Here is a 17,227-nt window from a genome sequence, read left to right on the forward strand (position 1 = left end):
GCCTCTGCGCTCAGATGGGGTGGAGTCTCAGGGTGGAGCAAACAGCAATGGCTTCCCATCAGCCCTGCCCTAAGTAGCCCCTGGGTCTCAAATTTCGCCCGCTGCCAGACAGTCCAGTTTCTCCCCATATGAGTCTGGGTCCCCAGAGTCTTGCCTGGAACTGGAGTTCAGAGCAGTCGGGAGCTTTTGTCTCCGTCCTGATTGAGAAAGCCAGCCACGTACTCAGTTTCCAGCCCTCTCCACTCGTACGCCTCTGTACCTCTGCCTTCCGCAGCTTCTCTAATTCTCAGTGTGCTTTTGTCTTTCCTTCTAGTTGTAGAGTTTCCACTCAGCCAGCCTTCCTGTGGTTCTGGATGATGTCCGTTTTGTCTTTTAGTTGTAGTTTTGAAATTGTTGTGCGAGGCAGCAGTTCAGGTGTTTACCTATGCCGCCATCTTGGTTTCTCTCCCCTTGCTTTTTATTAACAGGAATTATCCTAAGGCAAAGTGGAGATATACACTTTAAAGGGTAGGGTTTTGTGCAGAAGCATTGTCAGAATGGGTATTGCCTGCGGCTGTTCAGGTGTTTGGCCAACAGGAGGCAATAACATGTAGATTAAGATGTCCTGAGCTGTCTGGCAGCAATCAATCAATTTATGTATCCTTTTCAGGTTTGGGGAAATGTCTTTAGCCATTCCCAGCAGGCGATAACATATGTGACTCAGCCCTTGTTGAGTCCCCAAGTTCTATCAACCTTTCGATGAAACTCTTGCAATTATGACATGCTGGAACTGGCTTCTGGCAGTCAGTGCACGTTATAGTGAGTGGTTGAGTGGCCTTAGCATATTACGCTTTGATTGGTTGAGTGGATGACCAGATGACCACTCACTTAGCATATTAGGCTTTTATTATATAGGATACTGTTGCCTTTTTTTTTAATCTCTCCTCTTCCTCCTCCTCTTTTTTTTTTTTTTTTAAAGCTGTAGTAATGGGTTCAAATTTGGTTCTGCTGACCACATTTTATGTGATTTTGGGAAAATTACTTTAACTCTCTCTGCTAGTTTTCTCATCTCTTCAAACCTCATAGGCATATTTTAAGGATAATATTTAAAGTTCTTAGAACAGTGACTAACACCTAGTAAGTATTCAATACTTTTTATTGTTTTAGTTCTTTTTTCAGTCCTCACCAAGGACATGTTTCTATTGATTTTGGAGATAGAGAGGAAGAAAGGGAGGAAAGGAGAGAGAGAGGAAGAAAGGGAAGGAAGGGGGGAGAGAGAGAGAGAGAGGAAGAGAGAGAGAGAGAGAGAGAGAAAGGAGCATCAATGTGAGAGAGAAACATCAATTGGCTGCCTTCCATATGCGCTCCCACCAGGAATCAAACCCGCAACCTTTTTGGTGTACGAGATGCTCCAACAAACTGAGCCACCCATCTGGGGGCGGGTTTCAATTCTTTAACTCAATTGGTCCGTCCTTTCTGTGTTATTCATAGCATCCAGCATTTAGTGTGGCACATAGTAACTGTTCATAAAATATGTGTTCAATAAATTTAGAATGAAGATTTTCCCTCTTTGTGTAGGTAGGACAATATACAAAAACCTGATAAAATTTAGAGTAGCATAGAATTAGTATTTCTGCTTATATATTCCTGGCTGATTTTTTTTTTTTTGTAAAGCAGCAAGTTCACAATATTGACACACAGGTTTTAATGCATTGATTAATATTACTTTGTTCAAGACTTATTTAAAAGAAAAATATCAGTGGTCACTCAAGTAAGATTTTATTTGAACCCACTAAGCTACAGTTAACTCTGGAATATTTATTATCAAAAGGAAAACCTCCTAAAAAATTGTGATTTGTGTTAATCAAGTTCCTGGAAAATATTTAAGGTCCATCTGAGATTGGGGAAGGAAGCCAAAGGTATATTGCACGTTGACTGCTGATTGCAAATGATTCAGTGTTTATGAAACCTTATATTTTGTCTGAATACTAAATCCTGGAGTTTTTATTAGTTTTATTGTTCAAATTTGGCATTGATTGATATATTGCCAAATTTTTTTATATGGCAGAAAATGAATTTAAAATGCTATATTTTTAATGAAATTTCTTTAGTAATAATAGATTGCTCATTCTAAAATTTTTGGTTTGTTTTTACTTATGAGTATTTTTTTGTAAAAATCCCATATCTTTCAGGTAGGGAATCTAATTGTTAGGAAAGGTTTCTATAGGGTATTTACTTTTCCTGGGACTAACATGCAGATATGAAGTGGGGGACATGGAGGAATGAAAATTGGAGCTGGAATGTGGCTTTGAGAATGAAGAAGAAAAGAAAATCATACACATAGGCCACAGGGTAGAAGAGCAGGAGGGTTAGGAACAGAGAGACTATCGGACTATGAATGGGCTGGGGAAGATGGGTGGGGAGCTATGGGTAAAATTGTGAAATGGACAAAGTTAGCCTTTTGTTCTCCAGTTTCATCTTTTTGCCTTATTATTTCCTGCTCATTCTAAGTGGATCATATGTGATGATACATGTGAAAGGTCTTTTATATGTTCTGAAGTGTGTTATCTGAGTATATTGCTATTATCTAGTTATCTTTTGTATATTCTATATTCCTCTCTATAAAAACCCATTATCAGGATAAGGTCAGCTAAATTCATTAATGCCATGATATAAATGACTGACAAGGCCCATGGGACCTTTCCCAGCAATTTTAGCATTTTCACAGAAAATCCTTAAGGATTTACTGGATATTATGGATTTCAGGTTTTACCTGGCCTTTGATAGAAGTGTGTTTTTGAACAGGGAACCCTCTTTAACACCTCTGAGATTACATAAAGTAGGCATTGTTTTGTTTATAAATTGGGTCTTCACTAGTTTCATTCTATACCAGATCCGTTTTCTTTTCTGTTAAATCAGGTAGCAGTGCCTTTACCATAGGGTCATTGTGTGGAGTGAAGGAGGCAGTGTGTGTAAAGTACTTAGCACAAGACATGGCTAATAGTAATTCACCAATAAATGGTGGCTATAATTATTATACCACTGACTCAGCTCAGTTCTGCTGGGATTTATGTACCAGTTCAGGTGAACAGGATGATCCTGTATCCCTGGCAGTTTAATTCTCAGCACCACCAACCTCTGCCTTGGAGATTCTCAAGGGGCACAGATTACAATAGGGGAGATTGATCACGTGGGTGTAGAGAGCATAAAACCCTCCAAGGACTGAGCCCTGAAGGACTGGAGCAGACAATCCTTCCATTGGGAGGGAAAAGGTACTCCTCTCAGAAGTGGCTGGTGCTCTTGCCCATCCCCTGAAGTGGCTCGGTTGAGTGTCCTCTGGTGCACCTGAGCGTTCCTGGTTAGATTCCAAGTCAGGGCACATGCCTGGGTTGTGGGTTTGATCCCAGTCAGGGAGCATGCTGGTCTATGTTTCTCACATCGATGTCTCTCTCCTTCCTCTCTGTAAGCATGCCCTTCCTCTCTGTAAGCATGTCCTTCATATGTCTAAGCATGCCTTCAGGTGAGGATTAAAAAAAAAAAAGTGGCTGGCTCTCTTTCCCTGAGGTTGTGACCCTCCCTTGGGCTGTGTTCATTTCCACTATCACTCTCCCTGCCATGTGTCTGTGACCCCTGTTTTCTCCTGACTCAGCTATGGATGTCTTTTCTTGTTCTCTCAGGAAAACATAGCTGCATCAAAGTGGTATTTTCAAAGCGAATGTTGCTAAAATGGAAAGAGAAACCATAATGAAATAGAAAAACGGTTAGCATAAAAATAATCACCAAAGCACATGGTTCTGACTTGAATTTCATTAAAAGTACATTTCAGTTCAGCCTGTTTACTTTTCAGCTGTTCAATAGCCACATGTGGCTATTATATTATATTATACGAATTCGTGCACCAGTGGGGTCCCTTGGCCTGACCTGTGGGATTGGGCCGAAACCAGCTCTCCAACATCCCCTGAGGGGTCCTGGATTGCAAGAGGGTGCAGGCCAGGCCCAGGAACCCCACCGGTGCACAATTGGGGCCGGGGAGGGGCCACGGGAGGGCTGCAGGATGTGTCTGGCCCATCTTGCTGAGTCCCAATCAAGCAGACCCCAGCAGCAAGCTAACCTACCAGCTGGAGCGTCTGCTCCCTGGTGGTCAGTGCATGCCATAGCAAGTGGTTGAGCAGCCTTAGCATATCATTAGCATATTATGCTTTGATTGGTTGAACGGCCAACCAGTCGACCAGACACTTAGCATATTAGGCTTTTATTATACAGGATTGGACAGCACAGCTCTAGACCTTTGACTCATCGGCTGAGTATAAGCTCAGGGAGCAGGGACCAGCATGTCTCATTCCCAGAACCTGGCAGTTCTCTTCAGGACTGATTCCTGACTTTTCTTCGTTATTGCTAGAAATTGCTAGAGAATGGTGCATATTTCTTTGGTGCAGATTGTTATTAAATTTAATTGTGTAGTTAAATTACATTTAATTAAGAAGTGTTATATTCCTAGAATACTTTAGTACTAGTGTATGTTGTCCCCACATATACTTCCATTATCTAAAATAGTTCAGAAACTCAAAGTTTAAAATAGTACATTATTTTAAAAAAATGTTTCTTTGGAAATAATTTTTAGATTGATATTGCGAACAAGTTGAACTCTGATAAAGAGGGCCACTCAGAAAGCAGTAATACAGAGGGAAGTAGAAACAATAAGGATGATAAAGGAGAACATTACTCTGAGAATAATATAAAACTGGCTAAAGAAGGGTCAGATGAAGATTTGAACTTGGTTCAACATCAGATAATTTCTAAATGTTCAGGTAGGTGATTGGCTAATGATAATTATAGATGTTAAAATATTAGAATTAGATATGTTTTTATCAGGTAAGTAGAAATAAATAATGAGTTATTTTTTGTGTGAACAATCAATCATAAGTTATTATTTAGAAGACTATTAGGAGTCCTTAAGTATACTTAGAAAAATAATAAGTTATGTAATTTAATAAAATTGTTTTATTTCTGTATTTCATTACAGGAATTATTGATCTTTTTGATTACTAAAATTGTACAATAAAATGTATCATGTAATTTATAAATACTTTTTAGGGATAATGCCACTTGATAGTACTAATTCTTGGATTTTATAAGACTCCTTTTTTTCATGGTTTTTAAATTAATACTGGTCGGAATGAATTAGAACAGCAGTTCTCAAAATGTGGTCTTCAGAGCTCTAGGTGTCTCTAGGACCCTTTCAGGAGCTCTGCAAAGTAAAAACTACTTTCATCACAATATTGACATAATATATTAGTAATATAGTTTATCATAATAATGAAATAATCAATTTGCCTTCTTGCCCACTGAATGAACATTTGCACTGATGGTGCAAAAGCAGTGTAGGTAAAATTGTTGGTGCTTTAGCAATGCAATGGCATAAATTTGAACCAAGGCAATGGCATCAAATTGCACTATTAGTCATTGTATTCTTCATGACCAGGCACTGGAAGAAGAAAGAAGTAGCCAGTGTCACTCAAGAATGTCTTTGAAGCAATAAAAATTAATAATTTTATTATATCTTGACCTTTGAATACACATCTTTTTAATATCTTTTGTGGTAGAATGGGAGGTACATATAAAACAATTCTGCTGTACTAGTATACCAAAATGTGAAAGTTGTGCTGAGGAAAAGTACTTGTGTGATAGTTTGAGAACTGAAGTGGCCACTTTTTAAACGGAACACCATTTTTACTTGAAATAATGACCGACAGAAAAACTATTATCCTTCAGACTTTGGTATTTGGCATTCATTTTTTAAAAAATCACCTGGCTGGTGTGACTCAGTGGTTGAATGTTGACCCATGAACTAGGAGTTCAGGGTTGGATTCCTGGTCAGGGCACATGCCCAGGTTGCCGGCTCAAATCCCCAGTGGGGGGGCATGCAGGAGGGCAGCTAATCAGTGATTCTCTCTTATCATTGATGTCTCTATCTCCTGTTCCCTTCCTCTCTGAAATCAATAAAAATACATTTAAAAAAAAGAAATGAGCCTGTTACCTTAAGGAAGACAACTGACAGTATTTTTTGTCAATGATAAAATTTGAGCTTTCAAGTGAAAGGTGGGATTTTAGAAAACATATGTATGTCCATGTGAGCTTGACAACTTCCTAATACTTAGACTTTTCTGGGAAAAAAAAATTGGTGGCCATATTAACAAATGTGATTTTTTTTATGTTGTATACTGAAATGTGTTAACATTTGAAGGTCTACATAATTCAGTGAGCCACTGTTTTCCAAATGACTAGTGCAGGGTAAAAGACCCATTTAACATGAAAGATAGAACCATGGATTTTAATGGAACAAATACAAAAAGTTTACTAGTATGGTTACAGGTTTTACATTACAACTAACCTTTTAGAGACCATCCCTTATTGAATTTTTATACAGTGTCAAAGAAGAATATTCACCATTATCTGAAAAGGCTATTACATTTCTCTTCTTCTTTCCTACTGTATGTCTTGTGTAGCCAACTTTTCTTTGTGTACTTTAACTAAAATGACATATTGCTCTAGAGTGACTTTAGAAGCAAATATGAGATTTCAGCTATCTTTAATCCAGATATTCAAAAATTAAAACAATGCTATTCTTTTCAGTATTTTTTTTGGAAAATATAGTTATTTTTAAAAAAGCATTACATTTATGTTAACATATAATTAGTAATAACATACTTATTTAAAAATGAATAAATATTTACAATATTTTCAGTTTGATTTCTAATATTGTAATTATCAGTAGATATAACTCACATAAATAAAGCTACTTTGGATTCTGAGTAATTTTTAAGGCTGTAAAGCAGGAGTGGCGAATGTCTGCTCACGGGCCATGGAAGGCCCATGAAATCTTTGGATCTGGCCCTGCCAAGGCATTAGGGTTGAGTTAATTACATGTTTGACCAAATATAGCAGGCTAATTTTTAAGTTGATAATTATGTATGGCGAATGATGTTATAAATATCCAAATGACACTTGGCAGAAAAAAGGTTTCCAACCCATGCAAGAGAAGGTGAGATTCATAAACTGTGAAAACGGCTGAGTTAGTATAAATTTGGGATGATATTAGCTCTCAGAGTAAGGCCAGGTGATTCAGGATTATAGTAATCAGGAAACAAGGTATTGTAGTTGAGATGAGCTGTCACCCAGTTTACATTGTATTTAATATTGTTTCAGTACTGCACGATGAGTTACTTCAAAATGCCTGCTCTATAGATGACTTGTGTACATGGAGCCTGAGCATGCTAGGATTTGCAGCTGGGAATTAGAACTAGAGACTATTGCATTTGAAGTACATACGCATTAAAATGTGCAGACCCTCCTTATTAATTTGATCTTTTTGGATAAGGTTATTCCCTCTGAAAATGTTTTAATTTCCTTAAAGAGGAAGTAATCTACACTAATAAAAGAGAAACATGCAAATTAACCATCACTCTGCTACACTCCCCAGCCAATCAGGAGCGAGTATGCAAATTAACCCAACAAAGAGGGTGGCGGCCACGGAGCTGGAGTGAGTGGGAGACTTGGGTTGCCCCCAGCGATGGAGGAAGCCAAACTTCCCGCCTGCCCTGGCTGGTCCTGGCCTCTGCTCAAGGCTACAAAGTTTCAATTATAGAAGATAAATAAATCCCAGATACCTGCTTCTAGCTGGCCCTGGCCTTCACTCAAGGAGGCACTAAAAAAGAAAAAAGAAAAAGGAAAAAAGAAAAAAAGCCCCTTACCCAGGCTGGCCACACCCCCACGGGGTGAGGGTCCCCGCTGGGGGGATTGGCCAGCCTGCAAACAGCCATCAGCCCCTCACCCAGGCTGGCCAGGCACCCCATTGGGGACTTCCACCCTGAAGGGGGTGTGGCCAGCCTACAAACAGCCATCAGCTCCTCACCCAGGCTGGCCAGGCACCCCAGTGGGGACCCCCAGCCTGAAGGGGGTGTGGCCAGCCTGAAAACGGCCCTCAGCCCCTCACCCAGGCTGGCCACGGCCCCCCCCAGCGGGGACCCTCACCCCATGGGGGCATGGCCGGCCTGCAAACCACCACAGGCACCTCACCCAGGCCACCCCACGCCCCAAGGGAACCCCCACCCTGACCTGGGACACCCTTCAGGGCAAACCAGCTGGCCCCCATCCATGCACCAGGCCTCTGGCTATACTAATAAAAGGGTAATATACTAATTAGACTGCGAGACCTTCCAGGAGACCTTCCGGATGTTCTGGACAAAGCCATGGTGGTGGGACTGAGGTAGAGGTGGTTAGAGGCCAAGAGGGGAGGGCAGTTGTGGGTGATCAGGCTGGTGGGGGAGGGGCTGTTGTGGGTGATCAGGCCAGTGGGGGGGGCAGTTGGGGGTGAGCAGACCAGCAGGGGGGCCAGTTGGGGGCGAGCAGGCCGTCAGTGGGGGTCATTTGGCGGTGATCAGGACATCAGGGGGAGGGGCAGTTTGGAGTGAGCAGGCCAGCAGGGGGGAAGTTGGAGGCAAGCAGGCCAGTGGGGAGGGAAGGTGGGGGCAAGCAGGTCAGCAGGGGGGGCAGTTGGGGGCAAGCAGGCCAGCGGCGGGGGACATTTTGGGGGCAAGCAGTCTGGCAGGCAGAGTGGTTAGAGGCAATCAGGCAGGCAGGTGAGCGGTTAGGAGCCAGCAGGCCCGGATTGCGAGAGGGATGTTTGACTGCCGGTTTAGGCCCGATCCCTGTAAACCGGCAGTAGGACATCTTTCGAGGGGTCCCAGATTGGAGAGGGTGCAGGCTGGGCTGAGGGACAGCCCCCCCCCCCCCGTGCATGAATTTTGTGCACTGGGCCTCTAGTATACATTATAAAAAAACATCATTGGACTCTTTGGATTTTCAAAAGTTGCAAAATTTGGCCTTTCTTAGCATAATATGCCATTTCTAATGATCTAAACTAGGGTGGCTGAGACTTCAGTGTTTGAGCAGTTATGCTCATTGCCGGATGATCATCTTTCATCAGGCTTCACAGAGGAAGTATCACCTGGTGGTGGAGAGCTTTGGCTCTGGAGTCAGACAGATCAGGTTGGAAACTGACTGCCATTTAGTAGTTATATCATCTTGGATATGTATGTCACTCAGTTATAAATTAGCCTTAGTTTACAAATTTTTAAAATGGGGCCAATAATTATAACCTCACAGGGTTATGATGAGGATTAAATGAGATAATGCATGTAAATAAAGTACTTAACACAGTGCCTATCAAGTAACACTATAAATGTTAGCTGCTATTATTAAAATCATTAAACATGTTAAGACTTGAATGATGAAAATTCTAGAGTCCCTAATTTCAAATAAGTTACTTCCAATTATCCACAACTCAAGAACATTTAGAAAATAGAACAAGTGGGAGGGGCATAGGTAAAAGGTGTCTGGTTACATGGAGTACTTTTCCGTATTTGTTCTATATGTTGGAACCATTTTGTGTCACTTACTAGTATGACATGTTCCATTTCACTCTATCTATAGTGTACATGCCTTCTCTTTCAGTTAGTCTGAAGCGGCTTTAAGATAGGGTTTTTGTATTATTCCTTATTTGTTAATTATATGAATATAGAAGGTATAGCAGAATGAAGGAGAAAGAATTTGGGAATTAAAATCATACAAGACCCACTTCTGGGTTCAGTGCTGTAATATATTAGCTATTTAAAAGGATCCAGTTATCTCAGCTGTAAAATAGAGATACATGTCTATTTCACAGGATTTTTAGGTAATTATGTGAAAAACTACATGTGAAAGCACCTGTAAATCAAGATACTTGACCCAATGTTACTTATTACCATCAGCCATAAACATTTGTTGAATGAAAGAAGAAATAGTAAAAACAAAACAAAACAAAGCTTTATGGCTTTTTAAACTTCAATCTTATTCCTACTTTCAACACAATATAGATGAACCCAAATTAAAAGAATTGGATTCTCAACTTCAAGATGCGATTCAGAAGATGAATAGGCTTGATAAAATATTGATGAAGAAACAATATAGAGAAAAAGAAGTTAAGAAGCAAGGTCTAGAAATGAGAATAAAGCTATGGGAAGACCTGAAGGTAAGAATTATATAAACACATGCTGACATGTAAGAAGCCATTTCCTCTGTGACAAGTAAAAAGAGTACAGACTGTGGTAGTTATTAATGTGGTCTGCCTTTATTGATTTACTAGAGGCCCGGTGCATGAAATTCACCATGGGGGAGGGTGAGTCCCTCAGCCCAGCCTGTACCCTCTCCAATCTGGGACCCCTCGAGGGATATCCAACTGCCCATTTAGGCCCGATCCCAGTGGGCCTAAACGGGCAGTTGGACATCCCTCTCATAATCCAGGACTGCAGGCTCCAAACTGCTTGCCTGCCTGCCTGATTGCCCCCTAACCACTCCCCTGCCAGCCTGATTGACGCCTAACTGCTCCCCTGCCGACCCGATTGCCCCTAATTGCCCTCCTCTGCTGGCCTGGTCAACCCTAACTTCCCTCCCTTGCAAGCCAGGTCACCCCCAACTGACCTTCCCTGCCAGCATGGTTGCCCCCAACTGCCCTCTCCTGCAGGCCTGGTTGCCCCTAACTGTCCTCCCCTGCCTGCCTGATTGCCCCCTAACCACTCCCCTGCCAGCCTGATCGACGCCTAACTGCTCCCCTGCCGGTCCGATTGCCCCTAATTGCCCTCCCCTGCTGGCCTGGTCAACCCTAACTTCCCTCCCTTGCCAGCCTGGTCACCTTTAACTGCCCTCCCCTGTAGGCCTGGTCCTCCCCCAACCACCCTCCCTGTAGGCCTTGTTCCTCCCAACTACCCTCCCCTGCAGGCCTGGTCACTTCCAACTGCCCTCCCCTGCAGGCCTGGTCACTTCCAACTGCCCTCCCCTTCAGGCCTGGTCCCCCCCAACTGCCCTCCCCTGCAGGCCTAGTCTCCTCCCCCCCAGTTTTCCTCCCCTGCCAACCTGGTCACTCCTAACTGCCCTTCCCTGCTAGCCTGGTAGCCCCTAACTGCTCTCCCCTGCTGGCCTGTTTCCTCCCAACTGCCCTCCCTTGCAGGTCTGGTTGCCCCCAACTGCCCTCCCCTGCAGGTTTGGGTCCCCCCACAACGGTCCTCCCCTGCAGGCCTGGTTGCCCCTAACTGCTCTCCTTTTCAGGCCTGGTCCCTCCCAACTGCCCTCCCCTGCCGGTCATCTTGTGGCGGTCATCTTGTGTCCACATGGGGGCAGCCATCTTTGACCACATGGGGGCAGCCATCTTGTGTGTTGGAGTGATGGTCAATTTGCATATTACATCTTTATTATATAGGATTTTGTGGAGGAAGGTAACTTTCCAGCATTCCAGATTTTAGGCACTGCATTGGCACTGGTGTGTCCATTCCCCACCAACAAACCAGTAGGCATCCTGTTTCTCATTATTATTTGAGTAAACTTTTGTGACCAACAAGTGAGGAAGTCCTTCGTTTCATATTCTGGTCAAGATCTCTTCAGGCAGTTTTAAAGTGGTTGAGGTCTGGGACCACACTCTATTTGCTTCTGTCTCAGTACTTTTAGTGCTCAATTAACTTTCCTTGCGCGCCTTCTTGGACCTCTTATTCTCTGTAGTATTGAGGGCTGGATATTGACCAGATATTGGCACTGACTTGATATATAGCTGTTGGCTCACACTTAATTTTCCCCCTCAAAGGAGAGCACTTTTAAGGTAAAGAACATTGAAATAACTGGTTGTTTTTGAAAAATTTCTCCTTGATCAAATGAGGTACTTCAGAGGAAAATTTCCTGACAATAATATGAATGAACAATAATGGTAACTAAGGATATCTACACTAATAAAAGAGAAAAATGCTAATTGACCGTACCTCTACTACGCCCACAGCCAATCAGGAGTGATATACAAATTAAGCCAACAAAGATGGAGGGTAAATTTGCATATTCAGGAAGGGTGGGCTGCGCCTGACACCGCCTGCAGGGTTCAGGCCACCATTGGGGACCAGGTGGGCCAGGCTGGCAGTGCCTATCGCCATCCGCGGGGTCCAGTCCACCATGGGGGACCAGGCAGGCCAGGCGGGCTGCGCCTGATGCCGCCCGCTGGGTCGAGGCCACGATCGGTAACCGGGCAGGTGGGGTAGGGGGGAGCAGCGCTTGACATTGCCTGCAGGGTCCAGGCAGCCATCAGGGTCAGGCAGGCCTGGTGGGCTGTGCCTGACGCCGCCGCAGGGTCCAGGCCTCCATCAGTAAACGAGCAGGCCTGGCGGGCAGTGCCTGACACCACCATTGGTAAATGGGCAGGCTGGATGGGCAGCGCCTGACGCCACCCGCGGGGCCCAGGCAGCCATCGGGGTCGGGCAGGCATGGTGGGCTGCGCCAGATGCCGCTGCAGGTCCAGGCCTCCATCGGTAAACGAGCAGGCCTGGTGGCAGCGCCTGACACCACCTGTGGGGTCCAGGCCGCCATCGGGGACCTGGGTATGCGGGGTGGCCAGGGTCTCTGGGCTCACTGCCCCCGGGCCGCCTGTGGACACCGGTGGAGCAGGCTGGGGTTGAACATTTTAATGAAAATGGGATGCCTGTGCCCCGGCCCACCACGCCCCGTCCCTGGCGAGGAGAGGGCAGAGGGCAGTTAGCAGGCACCAGGGCTTGGAAGTGCCTGGGAGCAACCTGCAGGCATGCTACCAGGAAGAGGTGCTGAACCATGATGACGCAGAGGGCTGGCTGATGGAGGCGCGCAAAGGTGCAGATGAGTCAGCTCTCGCTGGTGCTGAGCTTGAAAAGCTCATGGACAGCCTGATGGACTAAATCGCCTTTCTCAAGATGGTGCATGAAAAGGAGATCACCGAGCTGCAGGCGCAGATCCCGTACGCTCAGATCTCCGTGGAGATGGACATGTTTTCCAAGTCTGACCTCTCTGCTGCGCCCAGTATGAGAAGCTGGTTGCCAAGAACATGCAGAATGCAGAAGAATGGTACAAGAGCTGCTTCACCATGCTGACTGAGAGCAATGCCAAGAACACCTATAGGGTGCGGGCCGCCAAGGAGGAGGTGTCTGAAAGCCGCTGTCTGCTCAAGGCCAAGACCCTGGAGATCAAAGCAAGCCGGGGCATGAACTAAGCTCTGGGAAAGCAGCTGCGAGAGCTGGAGGATAAGCAGAACTCCGATGTTGGTGCTATGCAGGACACAATCAACAAATTAGAAAATGAGTTGAGAACTACAAAGAGTGAAATGGCATAATATTTAAAAGAATACCAGGACCTCCTCAATGTAGCTTTGGACATTGACAGTGCAGCTTACAGGAAACTCTTGGAAGGTGAGGAGACCCAGCTCAGTTTCACCAGCGTGGGAAGCATAGCCAGCGGCTACTCTGATAGTTCCCAGGTCTTTGGTCGATCTGCCTACGGTGGTTTACAGACCAGCTCCTACTTGATGTCCGCCTTCTCCTTCCCTTCTTAATACACCAGCCACGTCCAGGAGGAGCAGATGGAGGTGGAGGAGAACATTGAGGCTGCAAAAGCCGAGGAAGCTAAGGATGAACCCCCCTCTGAAGGAGAAGCTGAAGAGGAGGAGAAGGAGAAGGAAGTTGCTGAGGAAGAGGAAGGAGAGGAAGAGGAAGAAGGTGCCAAGGAAGAATTTGAGGATGCAAAGGAGAAAGAGGAAGGAGGTGAAGGTGAAGGAGAAGATGCCCAAGAAGCTGAGGATGAGAAGAAAGATGAAGGTGCTGGGAAGGAGCAAGCAACCAAGAAAAGATTGAACCCCCTTTCCTTAATTATTTCAGGAATAATCCTCCTGAAACCAGGTCAACCCCGTCACCAACCAAGCAGTTGAGTTCCCGATACTATATGAATTAAGAAGTCAATATATATAACATTCTGAGGTGACTCAGGTTGGACATTAAATGTTGTGCTATGACTTTTCTCCTTATGCAGAGTATCTGTTTGCTTGCAGAGTGGCTTCCTGGCTTGCTGCCAGCCTGTGCATGGTCCATGCTTATGAGTTCAGGATCTATGATAATGTGAATAATTCAGATGTTTACAATAAAAACACATGAATACATGAATTCACTGATATTAATGTTAAACTTCATGGAAAAAATAGTCCTTTGAATCTTTGGTGGTTAGAAATTAAAGACCTCAACTCATGTGCAATAAACAGTAAATAAAGTTACACTGAATGACAAAAAAAAAAAAAAAATACATTAGGGGCCAGGAAACGTTCAAAGAACTAGGGAACCATTCCCAAATCAGGAAGGGAAGTCACAGGGTGTATATTATTGCTATGAATACAGAATTTCCTACTACTTACAACATATACAGTGTAATGTATTAGATGTCTTCCTATCACATGAAGTATGTATTCTCGTAGAGTAATACTGCTACATATAGTTATGGCAGTATGTCATATTCTATCTATATTAATAAAAGGGTAATATGCTAATTAGACCATGAGACCTTTCAGAAGTCCTTCCAGACAAAGCCATGGTGGTGGGGCCGAGGCAGAGGCAGTTAGGGGTGATCAGGCTGGCGGGGTGGGTGGGCAGTTGGGGGTGAGAAGGCCAGCAGAGGGGACCAGTTGGGGGCAATCAGGCCAGCAGGCAGAGTGGTTAGGGGTGATCAAGCAGGCAGGCAGGTGAGCGGTTAGGAGCCAGCAGTCCCGGATTGTGAGGGGGTTGTCTGACTGCCAGTTTAGGCCCAATCCCACAGGGGTCTCGGATTGGAGAGGATGCAGACTGGGCTGAGAGACCCCCCCCCCACCCCGTGCATGAATTTCGTGCACCGGGCCACTAGTCCTATCTAATAAAAGAGTAATATGCAAATTGACTGTCACTCCAACACACAAGATGGCTGCCCCCATGTGGTCAAAGATGGCTGCCCCCATGTGGACACAAAATGGCCACCACAAGATGGTCAGCAGGGGAGGGCAGTTGTGGGCGATCAGGCCAGCAGGGGAGGGCAGTTGGGAGGGACCAGGCCTGCAAGGGAGGGCAGTTGTGGGCAATCAGGCCTGCAGGGGAGGGCAGTTGGGAGGTGAAGGGAGCGGTTCTAGGGTTAAGCCTCAGACTGACCTGCTGGCAAAGCTGCAAACAAGTCCCAGCTTAGAGGGCACAGCCCTCTTAGCATAATTAAGCTTGATCTTGTGACTGCTCCCTAGATCTTTCCTGGGTAGCTAATGGGCTGTGGGAGGTGCAGCAAGTGCTGCCAAAACAAGTGAAACTTACAGGAACATTGTAAATTACCTTGTGTACCTCTGACTATAAAATAAAGCATCAGCTTGCAGTCTGGATCTGTTCTGTGGTCTCAGCCAGGCACAGAAGATCCACCTAGACCCAGCTTATTCTCTTTGTCTGTCTTTTCTTCATCCTTCGCTGGCCCTCCCTCAGGCTTGCCAAACCCTTGGCTGTGCTGGCGCAGCACAGGGAGGGACCGGGCCTGCAAGGGAGGGCAGTTGGGGGCGATCAAGCCTTCAGGGGAGGGCAGTTAGGGGTGTCCAGGCCAGCAGAGGAGGGAAGTTGTGGGCGACTGGGCCTGCAGGGAAGGGCAGTTAGGGGTGACTAGGCCTGCAGGGGAGAGCAGTTAGGGGTGACCATGCCTGCAGGGGAGGGCAGTTAGGGGCAAACAGGCTGGCAGGGGAGCAGTTAGGCATCAATCAGTCTGGCAGGGGATGGTTAGGGGGTGATCAGGCTGGCAGGCAGAAGCAGTTAGGGGCAATCAGGAAGGAAGGCAGGCGAGCAGTTGGGAGCCAGCAGTCCTGGATTGTGAGAGGAATCTCTGACTGCCCGTTTAGGCCTGATCCTACTGGGATCAGGCCTAAACGGGCAGTTGGACATCCCTCGAGGGGTCCCAGATTGGAGAGGGTGCAGGCTGGGCTGAGGGACCCCCCCCCCCATGCACGAATTTTGTGCACCTGGCCTCTAGTATTTTTGTAAGTTCTCAGGAAGACCACTGGGATGGAAAGAAAGGAACCCACAAAATGCAGTGCTTTAAACTAAAGAAATAATTTGTGTAAATTTTAACAGAAAAAAATTTGCCCATCACTTATTCCTGTTGAATTTCAAAGCAGATTTTTTACTTGCTTGGAAACAAGAATTATAACTGGAAACATAATGAAATACAGTAGTAATCTTGAAATGTCCTGAAATTGTAATTTGATAATGTACTTGTAGGTTACTCATTAGTTAAAGAAATATTAAACAGAAACTTAAGTAACTTTAAGTAAAGTAATCCTATATAATAAAAGCCTAATATGCTAAGTGTCTGATTGTTTGACCATTCGACCAGTGCTATGACATGCACTGACCACCAGGAGGCAGATGCTCTGACTGGTAGATTAGCTTGCTGCTGGGATCCGGGATCGGGACTGAGTGAGATGGCAGACATGCCCTTGAGCCCTCTTGCAGTCCCTCCCCACCGGCCAACCTCCCACGGTCCCTCCCCAGCCAGCCCCAGTTGGCCCTGATCGGGACTGGGTGATAAGGGCCAGACGCTCCCTAGAGCCCTTCTGTGGTCCCTCCTTGGCCCTGATTGTGACTGGTGGGGTCCCTTGGCCTGGCCTGTGCCCTCTCGCAATCCGGGACCCCTTGGGGGATGTCAGAGAGCCAGTTTCTGCCCGATCCCTGCAGGCCAGGCTGAGGGACCCCACCAGTGCATGAATCCATGCACTGGGCCCCTATTTATGATATAATGTTGGACATTATATCTGACTCAATTTGGGAATACTTGACAGAATTTTGTGGGGACAGGAAACAATAGATTTCCTAATTAAAGGAATAAAAATGACCTAAATTTTCTTGTTTGTATGTACAAGATTGGAAACCAAGTTGAAATTTAACAAAATATCAATGTTGCTTTCTTTTTTTTTGTTAATCCTCACCCAAGGATATTTTTTACATTGATTTTTTAGAGAGAGTGGAAGGGGGGGGAGAGAGAGAGAGAGAGAGAAACATCGATGTGAGAGAGATATAGTGATTGGTTGCCTCCTGCACGTGGGATTAAGCCTGCAACCAAGGTACGTGCCCTTGACCAGAATCAAACTTGCAACCCTTCAGTCCTTGGGCCGAGGATCTAACCACTGAGCAATCAGCAAGGGCTGATGTTGCTTTCTTTTCTCATAATTAAACTTTAATTTCTCTTTCATTAGTCTGCAAAACATAGGGAAGCTTTGCCAAGTAATGAAGAAATGGAAAATACAAAAAAGTTTCTAGCTTTGACTGCTGCATCAGAACATACTGTTGGTGAGTAAAATTAATTCATTTTATTTTTATCTCAGAATATTTGG

General features: G+C 45.0%; 1 protein-coding gene across 1 annotated transcript in view; it reads left to right on the forward strand.

Annotated features, from left to right (window-relative positions):
* The window catches only part of FSIP1 (fibrous sheath interacting protein 1), a gene marked incomplete at its 3' end in the record, with an annotated part of 208,983 nt that overhangs the window by 4,773 nt on the left and 186,983 nt on the right, over positions 1-17,227 (forward strand). The window contains exons 3-5 of the mRNA XM_080645541.1: positions 4,601-4,787; positions 9,894-10,048; positions 17,090-17,183. Of these exons, the coding sequence (XP_080501667.1) occupies positions 4,601-4,787; positions 9,894-10,048; positions 17,090-17,183 (436 nt within the window). The remainder of the gene's footprint in view (positions 1-4,600; positions 4,788-9,893; positions 10,049-17,089; positions 17,184-17,227) is intronic.

The sequence above is a fragment of the Plecotus auritus genome (genome assembly GCF_963455305.1).
Source record: "Plecotus auritus genome assembly, chromosome: 1".
Lineage (NCBI taxonomy): Eukaryota > Metazoa > Chordata > Mammalia > Chiroptera > Vespertilionidae > Plecotus > Plecotus auritus.